Genomic DNA, 27,500 nt, shown 5'->3' on the forward strand with positions numbered 1-27,500 from the left:
TGCACCCCTCTTAGAGACCCCCATTTACACAGACACACACACACACACGCACACATGTGCACACCTGAAGTGAATGGGGAAGTGTTTCATCAGTGGGTGGTTTGTCCCTTGCGGCAGTTGCACTGGAGTGTTTGTGTATTCCTGATTTCTTAATTTCATTTTTTTTTTACTGCACTGTTAGGAGCTAGTAACACAAGCATTCGCTGCACCCGCTATTACATCTGCTAAACTGTATACTGTGATCGTTAGCATTAGGAAAACATCTAATTTCTTGCCTGGACCTTGCTCGACATCCATAAAGTGACCATTAGACTTGCCACCTTTCCAGCTGAATACGTTTGTAAGGGCAACAGTGTCTCACACACACACACACACACACATACAATCGGAATCAAATCAAAGTTTATTGCAGTTTGTAGGGGAACCAACAATGTGCTACCTTTTTGTAGCATTTCTGACAATGCTAATATATTTTTCAGCCAAAGCATTTAAGTCATTTAGCAGACGCTCTTATCCAGAGCGACTTACAAATTGGTGCTTTCACCTTATGACATCCAGTGGAACAGCCACTTTACAATAGTGCATCTAGGTCTTTTAAGGGGGGGGGGGGAGGGGGGGGGGGGAGAAGGATTACTTTATCCTATCCTAGGTATTCCTTAAAGAGGTGGGGTTTCAGGTGTCTCCGGAAGGTGGTGATTGACTCCGCTGTCCTGGCGTCGTGAGGGAGTTTGTTCCACCATTGGGGGGCCAGAGCAGCGAACAGTTTTGACTGGGCTGAGCGGGAACTGTACTTCCTCAGTGGTAGGGAGGCGAGCAGGCCAGAGGTGGATGAACGCAGTGCCCTTGTTTGGGTGTAGGGCCTGATCAGAGCCTGGAGGTACTGAGGTGCCGTTCCCCTCACAGCTCTGTAGGCAAGCACCATGGTCTTGTAAAATAGCAAAGCTCAGAGTTCTAACACCGGGTCGAGCAACTTGGTTGCTCAGCAGCATTACAGCTGCACCAGGCTGCCAGTCATAAGAAGTGGATGAGAACAAACCTAGGCTACTGTAGAAACTAGCTATATTGTGGTATTCAATCTGAGGTTAATCATTAAATGCAAACAGATACTGTATTTTGATTAGCTAGCTAGCTAATGTTAACTAACGTTAGCTTGCTTGTCCAAAGTCCAGCAACTAGCTTCTGTAGCTAGCTAATACCAGTTAGCTGACAGTTAGCTAGCTAACGGAAATGCAAAAGAAAGGTAGCTAGCTATATTTGGTTATAGAATGTTTTTACACAAATTACTTCAGCCATTAGCTAGCTAGCTAGAGCCGGACAAAAGCAGCTGACCTCGACCCAGAAGCTAGCTAATGTTAGCTCACATCCGAATGCCAGTCCTACATTTTTCAACAAAGCATAGCTAGCTGCATCAAATTCAAAACTAGCCTTAACCAAGTTGCTAACAACCGGCTGTTCTGGTTTTCAGGGATACAGCTATTTTCAACCTAGCTTCCTAACTAACACCAAACTTTGGGCAAATTGTCACGCTGTTATCTTACAATGTATGCAATGGGATTTTGCAAAACTAGCTAGTTACTCCATAGTCCAAGCTACGGTAAGAGCTAGCCACATTTCAGGGTCAGACAGGACACAACTCAAACTGTAGCTGAGAAAACAAATTGCTAGCAAATTTTACATATAAACAGTTCCTTGGTAGTCCACTGCCTGCCTGGTGCAAATGCATGCTTGCTAGCATCAGGAGAAAAAAAATTCTAACATCCATAATACTTTACTTACCTGTCTTCTTGACATTTTAATCAAAATGTTTGCTGATCAACAGTGCCACACCAACAACTTTTCCATTTAACCATCTTGATTGTATCTACAGCTACGATCTGGATTCTGGACTAGTCTTTGTGTTGGATATTTGTCACCAACTCTGCCGTGCACGGCCATTCCGGTGGCACAGCTCTAGGGGTGGGGGAGGGAGCTAATGCCCCCCTTAACCCGGATTGTATAAATGTATAGGATGCATAGCTCAAAAGTCAATGTTTTAAAACCGTTTTCTTTCAATGGGATTTTAGTCATATTTTACAATGTAAGACTGTTGCAATCAATTGAGCTATCCATTGTAAGTTCTATGCATACTTTAATAGGAAGTCCAAAATGTATTTGAGGTATTAGAGGACAACAGCCAACAGTCCAGGGTTTAACCAGCAACCCTTGCAGTTATGCAAGCACACCCCCTGTGCCATTAAGGCTCAGACCTTTTGGCAGAGGGTGAATTAAAGTTTACAATAGCACTGCCAATGAAAGACCTTTGGTTGCAAAAACATTTCTCTAGCTTTGCCTGTGGAAATGTTGTATAATGCACCTTTAACAGAAAATCCCCTTTCCAGTGTAAAAAACATAACGAAGGAAATTCACATGAGCCCCACCATGCCTACTCCACCCATGTTCTACCAAGGATTTTCAGCACACAGCTTTGACCTACTAAAGAAGCTATGTTGGTCTATGTACTTCAAACAATGTGTATGCAGGTTGCTTAGGATTGTGTGTTTTTCTCCCTGCCTCTCCCTCTCTCACCCCAGTCCCAGACATAGACAGTATCCCCTAAAGGGCCCATTTTAGGCTGAGTTATTCCACCTGTTCAACTGTGTAAAAACACAGGGATTAGGCACTGAACTACTGTCATATTAACTGAGGCTAACAAGACCTCATTCCTCCTCATCACCTCTAATTCCTCTCCTCTTTTTCCCTCTCACTCATTTTACTCTCCCTTTCACTCCTTTTCCCAGGTCCAGAATCAATTCAAGGAAGCGTACATACAGTATTATACAGAGCCATGAGTTCATGGAACTCCCTTCCATCTTATATAGAGCAAGTGAACAGCAAGCCTGGTTTAAAAATACAAATAAAGCAACACCTCACGGCATAACGCCTCTCCCCATGTGACCTACTGGTTGTGTATATGTACTGACATGTGACCTACTTGTTGTGTGTATGTACTGCCATGTGACCTACTTGTTGTTTGTATGTACTGCCATGTGACCTACTTGTTGTGTGTATGTACTGCCATGTGACCTACTTGTTGTGTGTATTTTCTGACATGTGACCTACTGGTTGTGTGCATGTACTGACATGTGACCTACTGGTTGTGTGTATATCCTGACATGTGACCTACTGGTTGTGTGCATGTACTGACATGTGACCTACTTGTTGTGTGTATTTTCTGACATGTGACCTACTGGTTGTGTGCATGTACTGACATGTGACCTACTTGTTGTGTGTATTTTCTGACATGTGACCTACTGGTTGTGTGCATGTACTGACATGTGACCTACTTGTTGTGTGTATGTACTGACATGTGACCTACTTGTTGTGTGTATGTACTGACATGTGACCTACTTGTTGTGTGTATGTACTGACATGTGACCTACTTGTTGTGTGTATGTACTGACATGTGACCTACTTGTTGTGTGTATGTACTGACATGTGACCTACTGGTTGTGTGTATGTACTGGTTGTGTATGTAAAATACAAATAAAGCAACACCTCACGGCATAACGTCTCTCCCCATGTGACCTACTTGTTGTGTGTATGTACTGACATGTGACCTACTGGTTGTGTGTATGTACTGACATGTGACCTACTGGTTGTGTGTATGTTCTGACATGTGACCTACTGGTTGTGTGTATGTACTGACATGTGACCTACTGGTTGTGTGTATGTACTGACATGTGGCCTACTGGTTGTGTGTATGTACTGACATGTGACCTACTGGTTGTGTGTATGTACTGACATGTGACCTACTGGTTGTGTATGTACTGACATGTGACCTACTGGTTGTGTATGTACTGACATGTGACCTACTGGTTGTGTGTATCTACTGACATGTGACCTACTTGTTGTGTGTATGTACTGACATGTGACCTACTTGTTGTGTGTATGTACTGACATGTGACCTACTGGTTGTGTGTATGTACTGACATGTGACCTACTGGTTGTGTGTATGTACTGACATGTATGTGTAACTGTTTGATGCACACACACAGTACATGTTAATGTTTTTAAATGTAAAATGTCTTTGGTCTTTGGTCTGTAATGTATTTTTCGTTGTGTGTCGGACCCCAGTAAGAATAGCTGTTGCCATTGGCGTCGGCTAATGGGGATCCTAATAAATCAAATCAAATCAAATTCCCTAGTAGCCTTATCCCTTTCCCCTGTTTTGCTGGTAGACAGGTTCTTTCTCTCCCCATCTATAGCAGGTGCTTGTCCTATCCCTCTCCCAATCTATAGGAGGTGCTTGTCCTATCCCTCTCCCCATCTATAGCAGGTGCTTGTCCTATCCCTCCCTCCATCTATATCCGGTGCGTGTCCTATCCCTCTCCCCATCTATAGCAGGTGCTTGTCCTATCCCTCTCCCCATCTATAGCAGGTGCTTGTCCTATCCTTCTCCCCATCTATAGCAGGTGCTTGTCCTATCCCTCTCCCCATCTATAGCAGGTGCTTGTCCTATCCCTCTCTCCATCTACAACAGGTGCTTGTCCTATCCCTCTCCCCATCTATAGCAGGTGCTTGTCCTATCCCTCTCCCCATCTATAGCAGGTGCTTGTCCTATCCCTTACTACATCTATAGCATGTGATTGTCCTATCTCTCCCTCCATCTATAGGAGGTGCTTGTCATATCCCTCCCTACATCTATAGCAGGTGCTTGTCCTATCCCTCCCTCCATCTATAGCAGGTGCTTGTTCTATCCCTCTCCCCATCTATAGCAGGTGCTTGTCCTATCCCTCTCCCCATCTATAGCAGGTACTTATCCTATCCCTCTCCCCATCTATAGCAGGTGCTTGTCCTAACCCTCCCTCCATCTATAGCAGGTGCTTGTTCTATCCCTCTCCCCATCTATAGCAGATGCTTGTTCTATCCCTCTCCCCATCTATAGCAGGTGATTGTCCTATCTCTCCCTCCATCTATAGCAGGTGCTTGTCATATCCCTCCCTACATCTATAGCAGGTGCTTGTCCTATCCCTCTCCCCATCTATAGCAGGTGCTTGTCCTAACCCTCCCTCCATCTATAGCAGGTGCTTGTCCTATCCCTCTCTCCATCTACAACAGGTGCTTGTCCTATCCCTCTCCCCATCTATAGCAGGTGCTTGTCCTATCCCTCTCCCCATCTATAGCAGGTGCTTGTCCTATCCCTTACTACATCTATAGCATGTGATTGTCCTATCTCTCCCTCCATCTGTAGCAGGTGCTTGTCCTAACCCTCCCTCCATCTATAGCAGGTGCTTGTCCTATCCCTCTCTCGATCTACAACAGGTGCTTGTCCTATCCCTCTCCCCATCTATAGCAGGTTCTTGTCCTATCCCTCCCTCCATCTATAGCAGGTGCTTGTCCTATACCTCTCCCCATCTATAGCAGGTGCTTGTCCTATCCCTCTCCCCATCTATAGCAGGTGATTGTCCTATCCCTCTCCCCATTTATAGCAGGTGCGTGTCCTATCCCTCTCCCCATCTATAGCAGGTGCTTGTCCTATCCATCCCTCCATCTATAGCATGCGCTTGTCCTATCCCTCCCTCCATCTATAGCAGGTTCTTGTCCTATCCCTCCCTCCATCTATAGCAGGTGCTTGTCCTATACCTCTCCCCATCTATAGCAGGTGCTTGTCCTATCCCTCTCCCCATCTATAGCAGGTGATTGTCCTATCCCTCTCCCCATTTATAGCAGGTGCGTGTCCTATCCCTCTCCCCATCTATAGCAGGTGCTTGTCCTATCCATCCCTCCATCTATAGCATGCGCTTGTCCTATCCCTCCCTCCATCTATAGCAGGTGCTTGTTCTATCCCTCTCCCCATCTATAGCAGGTGCTTGTCCTATACCTCTCCCCATCTATAGCAGGTGCTTGTCCTATCCCTCTCCCCATCTATAGCAGGTGCTTGTCCTATCCCTCTCCCCATCTATAGCAGGTGCTTGTTCTATCCCTCTCCCCATCTATAGCAGGTGCTTGTCCTATCCCTCTCCCCATCTATAGCAGGTGCTTGTCCAATCCCTCCCTCCATCTATATCCGGTGCTTGTCCTATCCCTCTCCCCATCTATAGCAGGTGCTTGTCCTATCCCTCCCTCCATCTATATCCAATGCTTGTCCTATCCCTCTCCCCATCTATAGCAGGTGCTTGCCCTATCCCTCTCCCCATCTATATCCGGTGCTTGTCCTATCCCTCTCCCCAATCTATAGCAGGTCCTTGTCCTATCCCTCTCCCCATCTATATCCAGTGCTTGTCCTATCCCTCTCCCCATCTATAGCAGGTGCTTGTCCTATCCCTCTCCCCATCTATAGCAGGTTCTTGTCCTATCCCTCCCCTCATCTATAGCAGGTGCTTGTCCTATCCCTCTCCCCATCCATAGCAGGTGCTTGTCCTATCCCTCCCCCATCTATAGCAGGTGCTTGTCCTATCCCTCTCTCCATCTATAACAGGTGCTTGTCCTATCCCTCTCCCCATCTATAGCATGTGCTTGTCCTATCCCTCTCCCCATCTATAGCAGGTGCTTGTCCTATCCCTCTCCCCATCTATAGCAGGTGCTTGTCCTATCCCTCTCCCCATCTATAGCAGGTGCTTGCCCTATTTCTCTCTCCATCTACAACAGGTGCTTGTCCTATCCCTCTCCCCATCTATAGCAGGTGCTTGTCCTATCCCTCTTCCCATCTATAGCAGGTGCTTGTCCTATCCCTCTCCCCATCTATAGCAGGTGCTTGTCCTATCCCTTACTACATCTATAGCAGGTGCTTGTCCTATCCCTCTCTCCATCTATAACAGGTGCTTGTCCTATCCCTCTCCCCATCTATAGCATGTGCTTGTCCTATCCCTCTCCCCATCTATAGCAGGTGCTTGTCCTATCCCTCTCCCCATCTATAGCAGGTGCTTGTCCTATCCCTCTCCCCATCTATAGCAGGTGCTTGTCCTATTTCTCTCTCCATCTACAACAGGTGCTTGTCCTATCCCTCTCCCCATCTATAGCAGGTGCTTGTCCTATCCCTCTCCCCATCTATAGCAGGTGCTTATCCTATCCCTTACTACATCTATAGCAGGTGCTTGTCCTATCCCTCTCCCCATCTATAGCAGGTGCTTGTCCTATCCCTCTCCCCATCTATAGCAGGTGCTTGTCCTATCCCTTACTACATCTATATCCGGTGCTTGTCCTATCCCTCTCCCCATCTATAGCAGGTGCTTGTCCTATCCCTTTCTCCATCTATAGCATGTGATTGTCCTATCTCTCCCTCCATCTATAGCAGGTGCTTGTCATATCCCTCCCTACATCTATAGCAGGTTCTTGTCCTATCCCTCCCTCCATCTATAGCAGATGCTTGTCCTATCCCTCTCCCCATCTATAGCAGGTGCTTGTCCTATACCTCTCCCCATCTATAGCAGGTGCTTGTCCTATCCCTCTCCCCATCTATAGCAGGTGCTTGTCCTATCCCTCTCCCCATCTATAGCAGGTGCTTGTTCTATCCCTCTCCCCATCTATAGCAGGTGCTTGTCCTATCCCTCTCCCCATCTATAGCAGGTGCTTGTTCTATCCCTCTCCCCATCTATAGCAGGTGCTTGTTCTATCCCTCACCCCATCTATAGCAGGTGCTTGTCCTATCCCTCTCCCCATCTATAGCAGGTGCTTGTTCTATCCCTCTCCCCATCTATAGCAGGTGCTTGTCCTATCCCTCTCCCCATCTATAGCAGGTGCTTGTCCTATCCCTCTCCCCATCTATAGCAGGTGCTTGTCCTATCCCTATCACAGCTCTTGGAACTAATTCCAAACCAATTATAATCAGAATGTCTTTCAGATGTACTGGGCCCTGCTTAGGATGTAAAAGATGGAGGGGCTTTCTTTTCTGGAAAAACGTCCCTTCATAAGTCTTGATAATGAGAAGAGATGATTGGAGAGAGGGGGAGGAGTGGATAGGGGGAATGAAGAGAAAGCAAGTGAAGAGAGAAGAGGAAACGATGGTTTGAAGGAAAAGAGCAGAGGAAATTAAAGGAAAAGATCATAGAGGAGAGCAAAGAAGAAGGGAGAAGAGGAGCCAAGAAAGAAACCATTTATGTGTTGTTTTAGTACCTGACGATGTGAAAATTGATTTTACGCTTTTATATATTGGGCTAAAACCTTCATGCTGTAGTTAAGTGAGCATTAAATGTAATGGTGTTTTGTGTGAATTGGCTTATTAAATGTGCTGTTTTCCTACTGAAGTTTTACAGAGCGGAGAAAAGCTAATATTAACCCCTCTGCCCCCAACCCCGACCCAACCTCTCACAAAGAGTGGCGCTTTTTAAACAGAGCAAGTCTAACACTTCCTCACAGCTGGGCTGATCAATCGATTGATGGTTGTTATTGATTGCTGGATTGATCGGCTCTGCAGTGTGTGTGTGTGTGTGTGTGTGTGTGTGTGTGTGTGCATGGACCTCTAATTAAAGGGGATGACTACAGCCTGGAGGGTGCCAACACACACACACACACACACAGAGACACTTAAGAACAAACTTAGGCTATTTCACACACCAGGAAAAGGCTCAGAGAGAGAATCAGAGAAAGAGAGAAGGGGGGGAGAGAGAAAAGGACTACTACTCTCACAGCCCCAGGCTCCTGCATTAGAGACCAGAGAGAGAGGGGGATAGAGGGGATGAGAAGGGGGAGAAAAATAGGAGAATATTCCTAGACTTTCAAATGCCCTCGGCTGTTCAATGTGTACCATGTTTCTTACATTGAAATTAAAAGTTGGTGTGCATACGCACTCACACAACACACAAAACACACAACACAACACAACACACACACACAACACAAGACACACAACACAAGACACACAACTCTCGCACACAACACACACAAGATACACAAACAAGACACACAACTCTCACACAAGGCACACACACAACACAAAGTACACACACTAGACACACAACTCTCACACCCGCACAAGCACACATAGACACACACAAACCATGATGTCATTAACCGGTTGGTGTGTTTTGTTCCTCAGACACTGTGGGTACATTAAAGCCAAGCAGGACCCTGACGAAGAGAAGCTGCAGTTTCAACATGGAAGAGGTACACAGTACGCACACACACACACACACACACAACACACTCTCAAATATACAGCAGAGGAAGGATATCTCTTTCAGAGGCAGCCAAAGAAGCATTTCTTCAGAGTCGTGTGAAACCTTCCATAATGGGTTGTTTATGATATTTTTATGAAGAAGCTGTTTGTGTTTGCTGAATGCCCTGCATGTTTACTTTGCCAAGCATCACATATACACACACACACACACACACACAAACAGAGTACATGCTTTCGATGTGTCACATGTTATTGTTACATTTACATAAACAGAAAGTGATTCAGATGTTTGCAATCCATCAAACAGGAAGATACCTTTTTATCTCTACGTGGGAAAATCAGGATAAATATACTCTGCCTCAGCTCTAACATTCAAAACATTTGCTAGACCACACAGAAGCAATTTACATTCTCAGAGAATCACTGTCACCGTCATAAGATGCTCAAGTTTACTTCAACTCAAACAAATAACTTGTACAATTTTTTCTGAGAAGCAACTATACAAGTGTTGTTGTGAGTAGTAAACAAAAACAATTCTGAGAGGCAATGTAGTGTGATATTGAACTCTCAAGGATTCGGCAGCCATTTCTGTACCTTTAATTACGTTGTAGTTGAACGCATTTGTGTGTTGTACTGCTTTCTGTGTGTGTTGTACCGCTTTCTGTGTGTGTTGTACCGCTTTCTGTGTGTGTTGTACCGCTTTCTGTGTGTGTTGTACCGCTTTCTGTGTGTGTTGTACCGCTTTCTGTGTGTGTTGTACCGCTTTCTGTGTGTGTTGTACCGCTTTCTGTGTGTGTTGTACCGCTTTCTGTGTGTGTTGTACCGCTTTCTGTGTGTGTTGTACCGCTTTCTGTGTGTGTTGTACCGCTTACTGTGTGTGTTGTACGGCTTTCTGTGTGTGTTGTACCGCTTTCTGTGTGTGTTGTACCGCTTTCTGTGTGTGTTGTACCGCTTTCTGTGTGTGTTGTACCGCTTTCTGTGTGTGTTGAACCGCTTTCTGTGTGTGTTGTACCGCTTTCTGTGTGTGTTGTACCGCTTTCTGTGTGTGTTGTACCGCTTTCTGTGTGTGTTGTACCGCTTTCTGTGTGTGTTGTACCGCTTTCTGTGTGTGTTGTACTGCTTTCTGTGTGTGTTGTACCGCTTTCTACAGGAAAGTTATTGAGATCTATCGCCCTCTTTGTTTTTGTCTCTGTCGCTGTCTCTCTTTTTTGTCTCCAGTCAAACTTCCTGGCAGTAAGATATATATCCATCCACACACCTATGAGGATCCTAACCAGGCGGTCAGAGACTTTGCCAAAGAGATTGATGCTTCCAGCATCAGCATAGAGAGAGTCATCGGAGCGGGTGAGTGATCCCTGAGTGGCCCTTACCTAGATCCTTGTGGGACACCAATGGTGCAGTCAAGAGCAGTCTGATTATTAATCAATCACGCAGACACTTTGAAATGGGCATTTTACATTCAATGTGTATGTGTAATGTGGGAGAGTTTGCGGAGTTGAGTGTGATTACTAATGCTGTATACACTGAGTATACCAAACATTAGGAACACCTTCTTAACATTGAGTTGCACCCCTTTTGTCCTCAGAACAGACTCAATTTGTCGGGGCATGGACTCTACAAGGTGTCAAAATAATTCCACAGGGATGCTGGCCCATGTTGACTCCAATGCTTCCCACAGTTGTCAAGTTGGCTGGAAGTGCTTTGGGTGGTGGACCATTCTTGATACACATAGGAAACTGTTGACTGTGAAAAACCCAGCAGCGTTGCAGTTCTTGACACAACATGGTGCACCTGGCACCTAATACCATACCCCGTTCAAAGGCACTTAAATATTTTGTCTTGCCCATTCATCCTCGGAATGGCACACATGCACAATAATGTCTCAATTTTCTCAAAGCTTAAAAATCCTTATTTAAACTGTCACCTCCCCTTCCTCTACACTGATTGAAGTGGATTTAACAAGTGACATCAATAAGGGATCATATCTTTCACCTGGATTCACCTGGTCAGTATATGTCATGGAAAGAGCAGGTGTCCTTAATGTTTTGTTCACTCAGTGTATGTGTGTATTGAAATTGAGTTTTGGGAGCTGTGTAGTTATTTATACTGTGGGTATCTGTGTGCGTTGTAGGTGAGTTTGGGGAGGTGTGTAGTGGTTGTCTTCGACTCCAGGGGAAGAGGGAGATCTACGTGGCCATAAAGAGTCTGAAGGCAGGATACGCTGACAAACAGAGGCGGGACTTCCTCTCTGAGGCCAGCATCATGGGACAGTTCGACCACCCAAACATCATCAGACTGGAGGGTGTGGTCACACGATGTGAGTGATTGACAGCTACTTTGACTAATCTAAGCAGAGATTGTCCATCACCACACAGTATTTCACCTATTCCTTTAGATATGACTATTGTTTGTTTTGGATCATGTATTGTGTGTGCATGTATGTGTGTAACGTACCTATGTGTGAGAGAGACAGCTGTGCTCTTAATGAGAATCAGACCTGACCCTCGACCAGGTAGAGGCTCCAGTTACCATGGCAGCCCATGCTGTTGATGTGTCTGTTTGTGTGTGCGTATACATGTAGGTACAAGGGGCACATGTTTACTAGTGCTTGTTATTACATTAGAGAAATAGTGTTTGGATGGATCTCTCTCTCTCTCTCTCTCTCTCTCTCTCTCCCTCTCTCTCCCTCCATCCCTCGCTCCCTCCCTCTCTCTCTCGATTTCTCTCTCTCAAAACATGCTTGAATCATTTCCAAACACTTAGCTCAGCACAGTATTTATTTACAATGCATCACTTACTTGGCTTAATGGTGTATCTTCTGTCTGCACTGACATTCTAAGCCTGTAGGACAGTAACTTATCAATATATATATATGAATGTCACTAAATATAAATGCCTATATAAATGCCCACCCTCACCACCATGTCTCCACCATGTCTCCTCCATGTCTCCAACCCAGTCTCCCCCCAGTCTCCCCCATGTCTACAACCCAGTCTCCCCCATGTCTACAACACAGTCTCCCCCCAGTCTCCCCATGTTTCCAACCCATTCTCCCCCCAGTCTCCCACAGTCTCCCACATGTCTCCAACCCAGTCTCCCCATGTCTCCAACCCAGTCACCCCCAGTCTCCCCCATGTCTACAACACAGTCTCCCCCAGTCTCCCCATGTCTACAACACAGTCTTCCCCCAGTCTCCCCATGTCTACAACACAGTCTCCCCATGTCTACAACACAGTCTCCCCCAGTCTCCCCATGTTTCCAACCCATTCTCCCCTAGTCTCCCACAGTCTCCCCCATGTCTCCAACCCAGTCTCCCCATGTCTCCAACCCAGTCTCCCCCAGCCTCCCCATGTCTACAACACAGTCTCCCCCAGTCTCCCCATGTTTCCAACCCATTCTCCCCCAGTCTCCCACAGTCTCCCCCATGTCTCCAACCCAGTCTCCCCATGTCTCCAACCCAGTCTCCCCCAGTCTCCCCATGTCTACAACCCAGTCTCCCCCAGTCTCCCCATGTCCCCAACCCAGTCTCCCCCAGTCTCCCCATGTCTACAACCCAGTCTCCCCCATTCTCCCCATGTTTCCAACCCAGTCTCCCACAGTCTCCCCATGTCTCCAACCCAGTCTCCCCAGGTCCCCAACCCAGTCTCCCCATGTCAACAACCCAGTCTCCCCATGTCTACAACCCAGTCTCCCCATGTCTCCAACCCAGTCTCCCCATGTCTCCCCCATGTCTCCAACCCAGTCTCCCCATGTCTCCAACCCAGTCTCCCCCATGTCTCCAACCCAGTCTCCCCATGTCTCCAACCCAGTCTCCCCCATGTCTACAACCCAGTCTCCCCATGTCTCCAACCCAGTCTCCCCATGTCTCCAACCCAGTCTCCCCATGTCTCCCCCATGTCTCCAACCCAGTCTCCCCATGTCTCCCCATGTCTCCAACCCAGTCTCCCCCATTTCTCCAACCCAGTCTCCCCATGTCTACAACCCAGTCTCCCCATGTCTCCAACCCAGTATCCCCCATGTCTCCAACCCAGTCTCCCCATGTCTCCAACCCAGTCTCCCCATGTTTCCAACCCAGTCTCCCCAGTCTCCCCCATGCCTCCAACCCAGTCTCCCCAGTCTCCCCCATGCCTCCAACCCAGTCTTCCCCATGTCTCCAACCCAGTCTCCCAATGTTTCCAACCCAGTCTCCCCAGTCTCCCCATGCCTCCAACCCAGTCTCCCCATGTCTCCAACCCAGTCTCCCCATGTCGCCCCCATGTCTCCAAACCAGTCTCCCCATGTCTCCAACCCAGTCTCCCCATGTCTCCAACCCAGTCTCCCCCATGTCTCCAACCCAGTCTCCCCATGTCTCCAACCCAGTCTCCCCATGTCTCCAACCCATTCTCCCCATGTCTCCAACCCAGTATCCCCATGTCTCCAACCCAGTCTCCCCATGTCTCCAACCCAGTCTCCCCATGTTTCCAACCCAGTCTCCCCAGTCTCCCCATGCCTCCAACCCAGTCTCCCCCATGTCTCCAACCCAGTCTCCCCATGTTTCCAACCCAGTCTCCCCAGTCTCCCCCATGCCTCCAACCCAGTCTCCCCCATGTCTCCAACCCAGTCTCCCCATGTCGCCCCCATGTCTCCAACCCAGTCTCCCCATGTCTCCAACCCAGTCTCCCCCATGTCTCCAACCCAGTCTCCCCATGTCTTCAACCCAGTCTCCCCATGTCTCCAACCCAGTCTCCCCATGTCTCCCCCATGTCTCCAACCCAGTCTCCCCATGTCTCCCCCATGTCTCCAACCCAGTCTCCCCATGTCTCCAACCCAGTCTCCCCATGTCTCCAACCCAGTCTCCTCATGTCTCGCCCATGTCTCCAACCCAGTCTCCCCAGTCTCACCCATGTCTCCAACCCAGTCTCCCCCGGTCTCACCCATGTCTCCAACCCAGTCTCCCCATGTCTACAACCCAGTCTCCCCATGTCTCCAACCCAGTCTCCCCCATGTCTCCAACCCAGTCTCCCCATGTTTCCAACCCAGTCTCTCCATGTCTCCCCCATGTCTCCAACCCAGTCTACCCATGTCTCCCCCATGTCTCCAACCCAGTCTCCCCCATGTCTCCACCCAGTCTCCCCCATGTCTCCAACCCAGTCTCCCCATGTCTACAACCCAGTCTCCCCATGTCTACAACCCAGTATCCCCATGTCTACAACCCAGTCTCCCCATGTCTGCAACCCAGTCTCCGCATGTCTCCAACCCAGTCTCCCCATGTCTCCAACCCAGTCTCCCCATGTCTCCCCCATGTCTCCAACCCAGTCTCCCCAGTCTCCCCCATGTCTCCAACCCAGTCTCCCCATGTCTCCCCCATGTCTCCAACCCAGTCTCCCCATGTCTCCCCCATGTCTCCAACCCAGTCTCCCCATGTCTCCAACCCAGTCGCCCCATGTCTCCAACCCAGTCTCCCCGTGTCTCCCCCATGTCTCAACCCATGTCTCCAACCCAGTCTCCCCATGTCTCCAACCCAGTCTCCCCATCTCTCCAACCCAGTCTCCCCATGTCTCCCCATGTCTCCAAACCAGTCTCCCCATGTCTCCAACCCAGTCTCCCCATGTCTCCCCCATGTCTCCAACCCAGTCTCCCACCCAGTCTCCCCATGTCTCCAACCCAGTCTCCCCATGTCTCCACCATGTCTCCAACCCAGTCTCCCCATGTCTCCAACCCAGTCTCCCCCACGTCTCCACCATGTCTCCAACCCAGTCTCCCCATGTTTCCAACCCAGTCTCCCGATGTCTCCAACCCAGTCTCCCCATGTCTCCCCCATGTCTCCAGCCCAGTCTCCCCCATGTCTCCAACCCAGTCTCCCCCATGTCTCCAACCCAGTCTCCCCCATGTCTCCACCATGTCTCCAACCCAGTCTCCCCATGTCTCCAACCCAGTCTCCCCCATGTCTCCAACCCAGTCTCCCCATGTCTCCAACCCAGTCTCCCGCCAGTCTCCCCCATGTCTCCAACCCAGTCTCCCCATGTCTCCACCATGTCTCCAACCCCGTCTCCCCCAGTCTCCCCCATGTCTACAACCCAGTCTCCCCCAGTCTCCCCATGTTTCCAACCCATTCTCCCCCAGTCTCCCACAGTCTCCCCATGTCTCCAACCCAGTCTCCCCATGTCTCCAACCCAGTCTCCCATGTCTCCAACCCAGTCTCCCCCATGTCTCCAACCCAGTCTCCCCATGTTTCCAACCCAGTCTCTCCATGTCTCCTCCATGTCTCCAACCCAGTCTACCCATGTCTCCCCCATGTCTCCAACCCAGTCTCCCCATGTCTCCAACCCAGTCTCCCCCATGTCTCCAACCCAGTCTCCCCATGTCTACAACTCAGTCTCCCCATGTCTACAACCCAGTATCCCCATGTCTACAACCCAGTCTCCCCCATGTCTGCAACCCAGTCTCCGCATGTCTCCAACCCAGTCTCCCCATGTCTCCAACCCAGTCTCCGCATGTCTCCCCCATGTCTCCAACCCAGTCTCCCCAGTCTCCCCCATGTCTCCAACCCAGTCTCCCCATGTCTCCCCCATGTCTCCAACCCAGTCTCCCCATGTCTCCAACCCAGTCGCCCCATGTCTCCAACCCAGTCTCCCCATGTCTCCAACCCAGTCTCCCCATCTCTCCAACCCAGTCTCCCCATGTCTACCCATGTCTCCAAACCAGTCTCCCCATGTCTCCAACCCAGTCTCCCCATGTCTCCCCCATGTCTCCAGCCCAGTCTCCCCCATGTCTCCAACCAAGTCTTCCCCATGTCTCCAACCCAGTCTCCCCGTGTCTCCCCCATGTCTCAACCCATGTCTCCAACCCAGTCTCCCCATGTCTCCAACCCAGTCTCCCCATCTCTCCAACCCAGTCTCCCCATGTCTCCCCATGTCTCCAAACCAGTCTCCCCATGTCTCCAACCCAGTCTCCCCCATGTCTCCACCATGTCTCCTACCCAGTATCCCCATGTCTCCAACCCAGTCTCCCCCATGTCTCCAACCCAGTCTCCCCATGTCTCCAACCCAGTCTCCCCCATGTCTCCAACCCAGTCTCCCCATGTCTCCAACCCAGTCTCCCGCCAGTCTCCCCCATGTCTCCAACCCAGTCTCCCCATGTCTCCCCCATGTCTCCAACCCAGTCTCCCCATGTCTCCAACCCAGTCGCCCCATGTCTCCAACCCTGTCTCCCCGTGTCTCCCCCATGTCTCAACCCATGTCTCCAACCCAGTCTCCCCATGTCTCCAACCCAGTCTCCCCATCTCTCCAACCCAGTCTCCCCATGTCTCCCCATGTCTCCAAACCAGTCTCCCCATGTCTCCAACCCAGTCTCCCCATGTCTCCCCCATGTCTCCAGCCCAGTCTCCCCCATGTCTCCAACCCAGTCTTCCCCATGTCTCCAACCCAGTCTCCCCCATGTCTCCACCATGTCTCCAACCCAGTCTCCCCATGTCTCCAACCCAGTCCCCCCATGTCTCCAACCCAGTCCCCCATGTCTACAACCCAGTCTCCCCCAGTCTCCCACAGTCTCCCCCATGTCTCCAACCCAGTCTCCCCATGTCTCCAACCCAGTCTCCCCCAGTCTCCCCCATGTCTACAACACAGTCTCCCCCAGTCTCCCCATGTCTACAACACAGTCTCCCCCAGTCTCCCCATGTCTACAACACAGTCTCCCCCATGTCTACAACACAGTCTCCCCCAGTCTCCCCATGTTTCCAACCCATTCTCCCCCAGTCTCCCACAGTCTCCCCATGTCTCCAACCCAGTCTCCCCATGTCTCCAACCCAGTCTCCCCCAGTCTCCCCATGTCTACAACCCAGTCTCCCCCAGTCTCCCACAGTCTCCCCATGTCTCCAACCCAGTCTCCCCATGTCTCCAACCCAGTCTCCCCCAGTCTCCCCCATGTCTACAACACAGTCTCCCCCAGTCTCCCCATGTTTCCAACCCATTCTCCCCCAGTCTCCCACAGTCTCCCCATGTCTCCAACCCAGTCTCCCCATGTCTCCAACCCAGTCTCCCCCAGTCTCCCCCATGTCTACAACCCAGTCTCCCCCAGTCTCCCCATGTTTCCAACCCAGTCTCCCACAGTCTCCCCATGTCTCCAACCCAGTCTCCCCATGTCCCCAACCCAGTCTCCCCCAGTCTCCCCATGTCTACAACCCAGTCTCCCCCAGTCTCCCCATGTTTCCAACCCAGTCTCCCACAGTCTCCCCATGTCTCCAACCCAGTCTCCCCAGGTCCCCAACCCAGTCTCCCCATGTCAACAACCCAGTCTCCCCATGTCTACAACCCAGTCTCCCCATGTCTACAACCCAGTCTCCCCATGTCTCCCCATGTCTCCAACCCAGTCTCCCCCATGTCTCCAACCCAGTCTCCCCCATGTCTCCAACCCAGTCTCCCCATGTCTCCAACCCAGTCTCCCCATGTCTCCAACCCAGTCTCCCCATGTCTCCAACCCAGTCTCCCCATGTCTCCAACCCAGTCTCCCCATGTCTCCAACATAGTCTCCCCATGTCTCCAACCCATTCTCCCCATGTCTCCAACCCAGTATCCCCCATGTCTCCAACCCAGTCTCCCCCATGTCTCCAACCCAGTCTCCCCATGTCTCCACCATGTCTCCAACCCAGTCTCCCCCATGTCTCCACCATGTCTCCAACCCAGTCTCCCCATGTTTCCAACCCAGTCTCCCCATGTCTCCAACCCAGTCTCCCCATGTCTCCCCCATGCCTCCAACGCAGTCTCCCCATGTTTCCAACCCAGTCTCCCTCATGTCTCCAACCCAGTCTCCCCATGTCTCTCTCATGTCTCCAACCCAGTGTCCCCCATGTCTCCAACCCAGTCTCCCCCATGTCTCCACCATGTCTCCAACCCAGTCTCCCCATGTCTCCACCATGTCTCCAACCCAGTCTCCCCATGTCTCCAACCCAGTCTCCCCTCGTCTCCCCCATGTCTCCACCCCAGTCAGTAGGAAAATCTATATACAGCATGTGCAAATGAGGTAGGATAAGAGAGGTAAGGCAATAAGTAGGCCATGGTGGCAAAGTAATTACAATATAGCAATTAAACACTGGAATGGTAGGATGTGCAGAAGATGAATGTGCAATTTGAGATACTGGGGTGCAAAGGAGCAAGATAAATAAATAAATACAGTATGGGGATGACGTAGATTGGATGGGCTATGTACAGATGGGCTTTGTACAGGTGCAGTGATTTGTGAGCTGCTCTGACAGCTGGTGCTTAAAGCTAGTGAGGGAGGTAAGAGTCTCCAGCTTCAGAGATTTTTGCAGTTCGTTCCAGTCATTGGCAGTAGAGAACTGGAAGAAGAGGCGGCCAAAGGAAGAATTGGCTTTGGGGGTGACCAGTGAGATATACCTGCTGGAGCGAGTGCTACGGGTGGGTGCTGCTATGGTGACCAGTGAGCTGAGATAAGGCGGAGCTTTACCTAGCAGAGACTTGTAGATGAGCTGGAGTATTCAAATTGGTTGTTGATAATTGCTAGACAATCCTTTTCAGGTCTTGCCATGTTTTTTTACCCATTTACTAGACTAATAGGTACCCTTCTTTGCAAGGCATTGGAAAACCTCCCTGTACTTTGTGGTTAAATCTATGTTTGAAATTCACATCTGTGGGACCTTACAGAGTATGGTATGTGTGGGCTACAGAGATGAGGTAGTCTTTAAAAAATAATGTTAAACACTCCATGCAACTTATTATGTGACTTGTTAAGTACATTTTTACTCTAGAACTTATTTAGGATTGGCATAACAAATGTGTTGAATACTTATTGACTGAAGCCATTTCAGCTTTAATTTTTTATTAATTTGCACAAATGTTGAAAAGCATAATTCCACTTTCACATGGTGGGGAATTGTGTGAAGGCCAGTGAGAGAAAAAACTGAATTGAATCATTTGAATGTTCATGCGGTAACACAACAAAATGTGGAAAAAGTCAAGGGGTGTGAATACTTTCTGAAAGCACTGTAGGTCACACAACAAAATAACGAGTGCATATGCATAACCTCATCATGAATATTAATAATTCACTGAGTTAATTGGATGTGTTTTTTATCTTCATGAATATTCAGTAATGTGCAAATGAAAGCTGAAAATCACTCTGCATTTCTTAATCATTTTTATTTTATATCTCTCTCTCTCTCTAATTAGAGATGATAATTTTGACCTTTGCTTGGCTGGGTAGAGTGGTTTGTAGAACTATTAGCAGAATAAATCAGAATTGCTTTTTATTCCACAGGCACAGGTTGGTAATTGCTGCTCTTTTCTCTCAGAAGTAGCATTTTAATGCACTGTGAAACATAAACCAAGCACACACACACACACACACACACACACACACACACACACACACAGACACACACAGACACACATACATTGACACACAGACACAGACACACACAGACACGCACACGCACACACACACACAGACACACACACTAGTGGAAAAGTGGATAACTAAGAAAGCACAGAAGCCACTATGGCACTGGCCATTGCGGAGCATTGTTCGCTGCTAGCATGCGACCATTTAGGTATGGCTTGCAAAGCTGCCTTTTCAGATTCTGTGGCAGCAACAAACTTCCAAATGTACTGTACCAAGTGCACAGAAATGATTAGAGGAGTTCTGACTCCTTATTTTCTTTAAAGGGTATCATCAGATGTGGGGGATGAAAAGTTCAGTCTCCTTTTGGATGAGTCCACTGATGTCAGAGTCTCGAAATTCCTTCGGTGTGGTGATTCGGTATTTCAGTGCTAAAAAAAGAACCGTTGTGTCCACATTTCTCTGGCTGGTTGAATTGGAGAGGGGGGCGATGCCAGATCAATAGTAAACGAGGTAGTTGAGTTTCTTGAGAAGTGTAACCTTAAAAAAGAGAATCTTCAGGGTATTGGCAATGATAATGCGTCCGTGATGACTGGGATACACAAGACTTCAAAGGAAGAATGTGCGTTGCCCAATTTGGTACTCATCCGCTGTGTGTGCCATTCTTTACAATTTGCTGTCAGTGCAGCATCCAAAGAAACCGTCCCTAGGAGTGTTGAGTACTTAATCAGGGAAACCATCCCTAGGAGTGTTGAGTACTTAATCAGGTAAACCATCCCTAGGAGTGTTGAGTACTTAATCAGGGAAACCTACAACTGGTTTTCTATTTCCCCAAAACGGCGTGAGACGTACAAAACAGTGTATGCCACCATTAATTGTGGCCAGAAACCCCTGCAGATCACCAAAGTGTGTGCCACACGTTGGCTATCGATTGAGCCTGCGGCAACTCATATATTGAGCCAGTGGGAAGAACTCAAACTCCACTTTGAGTTGACCAAGGCCAGTGAGCATTGCTATACATGGCGGATGTGCTCCACGCCATGTATATGGACAAGACCAACTATGTCTACATGACAAGTCATTTGATGGAGAGCAAATAGATCCTGTCAAGCTTTTGGACAATCTGGTACACCTCTTAACATCAATCTGCAGCAGAGTAGTCAACCCTATGGAAATCATCGATGTCCTTCACCATACCTTGGGTACCTTTTTGAGAGCACGGTGTACCAACTCAGTCTTGCGCCAGAAGAAGAAAAGGTCATTCGGAGACAGTGCATCAACTACATTGTTGCTTTAAGCAAGGAGCTGCAAGCAAGGCTCCTAGACAACCTTGAAGCCTTGCGAAACATGGCCTTGTTCAGTGTTAAGGAAACACTAAAGCACAATAAAAAATAAAACAAATAAATAGTAGCTGAGCTACTGGGGTACAAGCCCCAAACAATTGATCAAATTGTTTCCCAGTGGAGAATCATCCATCTGTTTAGGTGGGACTCAACTGAAAATACAGTCAAGTTTTGGAGTGAAGTGAATAAATACACGGACTCTTCCGGGTCAAATCCATTTGAAGAACTGCGTGAAGCTGCACTCGCTTTAACACACTCAAATGCGGAGGTTGAACAGCTGTTCAGCCAAATGAGTGTTGTCAAGTCAAAGTTAAGCAATAGAATGTTACTGCACACTCTCAACTCCATACTCCTGGTGCGATATGGACTGAAGCTGGCTGGTGATACCTGTTACCAGCATAAACTACCAAGTGAAGTTCTGCAGCAGTTTGGCACATACAGCTTTAAGGCCCCTCCATCCTCTTGTGCTGGTTCCAGCTCCTTGACAATTCAGTGAGACAGTGAAGATGAAGAGGATTTCCTTGCCAATCTATGATTCATCGTATTTACAGTACGTATGCAAGGAGTGGACTTTCTGGAACTGGCGGAGACACACAGCTGATGGTGGCAGTGTGTACTGCAGTGTGAGTGAGAACAGTGGCAATACCTGGAGGACAGCATTGGGCAGCTAGCCAGCCAGGCAGCACAACAACCTGGAGAGAGCTGGAGAGAGATGGCTAGCGCACACATCATTATTTGGGTTAAGTTGCTTGTTCAATAAGATAGCATATATACCTTGATATTAGCATGTACCTATGATTGTTGATCAGTTAGGTAGCGTGTTAATTAACTACCAATACACTGCTTAAAACTATAATTTTTCAGAATAGGTTTACTAGTTAAAAAGAAAATACATGAAATGTAATTCAATAATTCAATGTGTTGTGTTTAAAAATAAAAATATCTGATCAAATAAAATGTGTTGTGTTTATTACTTTTACAAATAAAAATACGTGATCAAATAAAATGTGTTGTGTTTATTACTTTTACAAATAAAAATATGTGATAATAAAAAAACAAATCTAAACTAACAAATGTCAAATAATATTTTTCGCCGAGATGGCCAGTAAATTTTAGTTAAGTTATTGTCTATTCTACGTAATGACGCAGTTTTAGGTTATTACGTAACGACGTCATCACGCAATGACATCACAACATCATTTAGCAACTTTTAGCAACAACTCAACATGCCTCTAGCAACTTCCCCTGAAAATGTGTTGGCAACACTGCCTGTACGTAAATGTGTGTGTGTTTTCTCATTATACCCCCTTAAAACCCCAAGAACCTTCCATCCCGTTTCCTGGTATTTTAATGAGATCCTTCCATCCCACTTTCCTGGTATTCTAATGAGAGCCTTCCATCCCACTTTCCTGGTATTTTAATGAGATCCTTCCATCCCACTTTCCTGGTATTCTAATGAGAGCCTTCCATCCCACTTTCCTGGTATTTTAATGAGATCCTTCCATCCCACTTTCCTGGTATTCTAATGAGAGCCTTCCATTCCACTTTCCTGGTATTTTAATGAGATCCTTCCATCCCAATTTCCTGGTATTCTAATGAGATTCTTCCATCCCAGTTTCCTGGTATTTTAATGAGATCCTTCCATCCCAATTTCCTGGTATTCTAATGAGATCCTTCCATCCCATTTTCTTGGTATTCTAATGAGATCCTTCCATCCCATTTTCATGGTATTCTAATAAGAGTATTCCATTCCATTTTCATGGTATTCTAATAAGAGTATTCCAGCCCGCTGTCCTGGTATACTAATAAGAGTATTCCATCCCGCTGTCGTGGTATTCTAATGAGAGCCTTCCATCTCGCTATCCTGGTATTCTAATGAGAGTATTCTATCCTGCTGTCCTGGTAATCTAATGAGAGCCTTCTATCATGCTGTCCTGGTAATCTAATGAGAGCCTTCTATCCTGCTGCCCTGGTATTCTAAGGAGAGCCTTCTATCCTGCTGTCCTGGTATTCTAATGAGAGCCTTCTATCCTGCTGTCCTGGTATTCTAATGAGAGCCTTCTGTCCTTGTATTCTAATGAGAGCCTTCTATCCTGCTGTCCTGGTATTCTAATGAGAGCCTTGTGTCCTTGTATTCTAATGAGAGCCTTCTGTCCTGCTGTCCTGGTATTCTAATGAGAGCCTTCTATCCTGCTGTCCTGGTATTCTAATGAGAGCCTTCTATCCTGCTCTCCTGGTATTCTAATGAGAGCCTTCTATCCTGCTGTCCTGGTATTGTAATGAGAGCCTTCTGTCCTGGTATTCTAATGAGAGCCTTCTGTCCTGGTATTCTAATGAGAGCCTTCTGTCCTGGTATTCTAATGAGAGCCTTCTGTCCTGGTATTCTAATGAGAGCCTTCTGTCCTGGTATTCTAATGATAGCCTTCTGTCCTGGTATTCTAATGAGAGCCTTCTGTCCTGGTATTCTAATGAGAGCCTTCTATCCTGCTGTCCTGGTATTCTAATGAGAGCCTTCTGTCCTGGTATTCTAATGAGAGCCTTCTGTCCTGGTATTCTAATGAGAGCCTTCTATCCTGCTGTCCTGGTATTCTAATGAGAGCCTTCTGTCCTGGTATTCTAATGAGAGCCTTATATCCTGGTATTCTAATGAGAGGCTTATATCCTGGTATTCTAATGAGAGCCTTCTGTCCTGGTATTCTAATGAGAGCCTTCTGTCTTGGTATTCTATTGAGAGCCTTCTGTCCTGGTATTCTAATGAGAGCCTTCTGTCCTGGTATTCTAATGAGAGGCTTATATCCTGGTATTCTAATGAGAGCCTTCTATCCTGATATCCTGGTATTCTAATGAGAGGTTTATATCCTAGTGTTCTAATGAGAGCCTTCTATCCTGGTATTCAAATGAGAGCCTTCTATCCTGATATCCTGGTATTCTAATGAGAGGCTTATATCCTAGTGTTCTAATGAGAGCCTTCTATCCTGGTATTCTAATGAGAGCCTTCCAGCCTGATATCCTGGTATTCTAATGAGAGGCTTATATCCTAGTGTTCTAATGAGAGCCTTCTATCCTGGTATTCAAATGAGAGCCTTCCAGCCTGATATCCTGGTATTCTAATGAGAGGCTTATATCCTAGTGTTCTATTGAGAGCCTTCTATCCTGATATCCTGGTATTCTAATGAGAGCCCGCATGTCTTTCTGTGATTGCTGCCATTGTTATGAAAATGAGATCGCCGCACACAAAGAGAACGAGAGAGGAAATTGACCTTTTCTCCGCGAATTGGAAAAGTGCTGCATGCGCTCTCCCTATCTCTCTCCATCTGTCCTTTTATCTATTTATCCTTTCTTTATAAGCCTCACATAATCGCTGCGGCAATCGGCTCATCTGGAAATCCTACAATTAGGTACACCTCGTCATCTCATCTGCCGGCTATCTATCTAATACGTTCTCTCTCAGCACCTGGTTAAGGCCTGCTCTATTCTCTCCCCTAATCTGTTATCCTGTATTTGGGTAAAGTAGTTATGCATTTGGAGGCTCTCCTTTGTGTGGAGAATAATGTTAGTTTAAACACTCTTTGTGTGGTGAATTTATTGGAGATTTGATGTGTTTCTGTCTCTCACTTTATGCTCCTCCAGCCGTACGAATAGATCCATATGCTCTCACACATAGTATTAATATTGTAGTTAAAACCCCTCTATCTGAATCAATATGCAGTTAACAATCTCCAGTTAACATTCCATGTGGTTTCTCTCGCTAGAACACTTCCACAGTGGACAGATCAGCACTGTGGTGTACAAGGTTGACTGAGGCGATAGGAGGCCAGTTCTCTCATTAAAAGCATGTGTTAATGAAGTGCTGTTAAAAACACAAACTCCTGGATCCATTTTACACTCTGCTGCTCTCACACCAGGCAGAAGATCAATAGGCAATCTGCAATTCTGCTCACTGCAAATAAACTGGGCTGGACACTGAGCATCACACACACAGATACAAACATCAGCCGACACATATTTAAACAATCTTCAGCACATGCAAATAGAGAACACCTCTCTTTCCCAGTCACACCACACAAATACACACAGCATTTTGTTCATTTAGCAGACACACTTATCCATGCTCAAGTGCACAGCAGCAGATTTTTCACCTAGTCATCTCGGGGACTTGAACCAGTGACCTTTTGGTTACCCGCCCAACACTCTTAACTGCTAGGCTACTTGCTTTACCAGTGCAGCAGTGTTATCCCATCACTGCTGAGTGCCTTCATATAGTCCTGATCGTCAGAGTTCTTTGTTTCTGTCAGGTGCTTGTTTACTGGCTCTGTTACAAAAGCTACAGCTGTATTACCGCTCTGAGTTAGAAACTGGACATACACATTGACCTCAGAAGCAATCAGACAACCTTGGCTCTTTTGAAGATATTAAAGTTGAAAGCCTTGAAAACAGCTAATTTATGCGATAATAGGGCTACACACAACTTATCTTCGACCGAGTGGTATTCCTTCATTCTGCGGGTTTGAAGTGTCTCTATCTTTACGCATCTTAATGAATGTCTCTTTATTTTGGCTGAAGGGAATGTGTTTCTGTAGGGTCTTAAGAACAGGGCTTCATTTAACACAGCAGAGAGGCGATACTCCAGAGGGTTGATACTCCAACGGAGAGAGGTAAAATGTGGCAACCTGACCGTGTGTGTTTGGAGGAGGGCTTTATGTGCATGTCTGGCATGTGATTCAGTCTCAAGACGTGGTCAATGGGGTCTATTGTAGGGGATCAGAGTGACAGAGGGAGGGAGAGATAAACAGACAGAGGGGAGTGTGTGTGTGTGGTTTGGTGTTAACTCCCTGGGATCTTGTCATGCTAATTCTCCATGGCAGGAGTCCAGATGAAGACTTCAGAAAGCAGAGGAATTATAGACCAATAGGATAATGAATGAAGGACTGGACTCGTCAACTGAACGGTGAAGTTTTCTCAAGGGTTTCACAGTGGTCAGAGCTGGGAACCACAATGAAACACTCATCCCATTATATTTGTAGTTAGGGAAGCTCTTTGCTTTTGCACACACACCTTTATTCAAGAACATTCTTTCTTGTATTTTCCTCAAACCTTGAGCTCCCCAGTTGTATCACAGCTGTCTGTCTGTCTGTCTGTCTGTCTGTCTGTCTGTCTGTCTGTCTGTCTGTCTGTCTGTCTGTCTGTCTGTCTGTCTGTCTGTCTGCCTGCCTGCCTGCCTGCCTGCCTGCTTGCCTGCCTGCCTGCCGCTCGTCTGTCAATCTCACGCATACACACACGTGTCTGTCTATCTGTTAGGGAAGGGGGACGGGCTGTTAGCTGTCAGACCTCTATTTTGGTACGGATCAATCCCACAGCGCCTTTCATCTGTCCCTTTCGATAGAGCAGTCACATGACACACTTCTCTGCAGGACAGCCTCAAAATCAGATGCTCGCCCTGCAGTCGATACACACACACCCTCTGGCCTAGTCTCTGGTGGCAGTGTCCCGTTTGACAGCCACATTAGTCTAAGGGATCAAAGTGAAAGGGAATTGGATTTTCCTCTGCTGGGGGTGAGGATAAGCATTTATCAGTGTGTGTGTTTTTTGTGTGCCATTTATCTCAGTGAGATAGTGATTTCATTTACGGTGATGTATCACCGTCTTTACCCAGTATAGAGCTGTAGGGCTCCCAGTGATGTTACTGACCTCCCCTGACAACCCATCTCCCCCCCTCCACCCCTCTTCCACCTCCCCTCTCCCTCCTTCCCTCTCCCTCCTCTCGCCCTACTCTCCTTCCCCTTCCTCCCCATCTCCTTCCCCCTGTCTTCCTCTTCTCCCTCCTCCCCTCTCCCTCCTCCCCTCTCCATCCTCACCTACCTCTCACTTATTTTATTCTGTATTTCTCTCCCCTGCCCTTCTCCCCTGACAACCATATTCTCCGCCATACCCTCTCCACTCTCACCCCAATCTCACCCTTCTCCCCTGACAACCATATTCTCCGCCATACCCTCTCCACTCTCACCCCAATCTCACCCTTCTCCCCTGACAACCATATTCTCCGCCATACCCTCTCCACTCTCACCCCAATCTCACCCTTCTCCCCTGACAACCATATTCTCCGCCATACCCTCTCCACTCTCACCCCAATCTCACCCTTCTCCCCTGACAACCATATTCTCCGACATACCCTCTCCACTCTCACCCCAATCTCACCCTTCTCCCCTGACAACCATATTCTCCGCCATACCCTCTCCACTCTCACCCCAATCTCACCCTTCTCCCCTGACAACCATATTCTCCGCCATACCCTCTCCACTCTCACCCCAATCTCACCCTTCTCCCCTGACAACCATATTCTCCGCCATACCCTCTCCACTCTCACCCCAATCTCACCCTTCTCCCCCTCTTTCAATCTTCACCTGTCTTTCCTCACTTCTCTTCCCCATCTCACACCTCCCCACATCTCCTCCTCTTTCTTCCCCATCTCACACCTCCCCCACATCTCCTCCTCTTTCTTCCCCATCTCACACCTCCCATACATCTCCTCCTCTTTCTTCCCCATCTCACACCTCCCCACATCTCCTCCTCTTTCTTCCCCATCTCACACCTGCCCCACATCTCCTCCTCTTTCTTCCCCATCTCACACCTCCCCCATATCTCCTCCTCTTTCTTCCCCATCTCACACCTCCCCCACATCTCCTCCTCTTTCTTCCCCATCTCACACCTCCCCCACATCTCCTCTTTCTTCC

General features: G+C 47.9%; 1 protein-coding gene across 2 annotated transcripts in view; it reads left to right on the top strand.

Annotated features, from left to right (window-relative positions):
- LOC115114713 (ephrin type-A receptor 3-like) overlaps nt 1-27,500 on the top strand; it is a 229,942-nt gene that overhangs the window by 181,137 nt on the left and 21,305 nt on the right. For both annotated transcript variants that reach the window (XM_029643184.2, XM_029643185.2), the window contains exons 11-13: nt 9,014-9,081; nt 10,313-10,438; nt 11,226-11,411. In XM_029643184.2, coding sequence (XP_029499044.2) covers nt 9,014-9,081; nt 10,313-10,438; nt 11,226-11,411 — 380 coding nt within the window. The remainder of the gene's footprint in view (nt 1-9,013; nt 9,082-10,312; nt 10,439-11,225; nt 11,412-27,500) is intronic.

This window comes from Oncorhynchus nerka, linkage group LG9b (genome assembly GCF_034236695.1).
Source record: "Oncorhynchus nerka isolate Pitt River linkage group LG9b, Oner_Uvic_2.0, whole genome shotgun sequence".
Taxonomy (NCBI): domain Eukaryota; kingdom Metazoa; phylum Chordata; class Actinopteri; order Salmoniformes; family Salmonidae; genus Oncorhynchus; species Oncorhynchus nerka.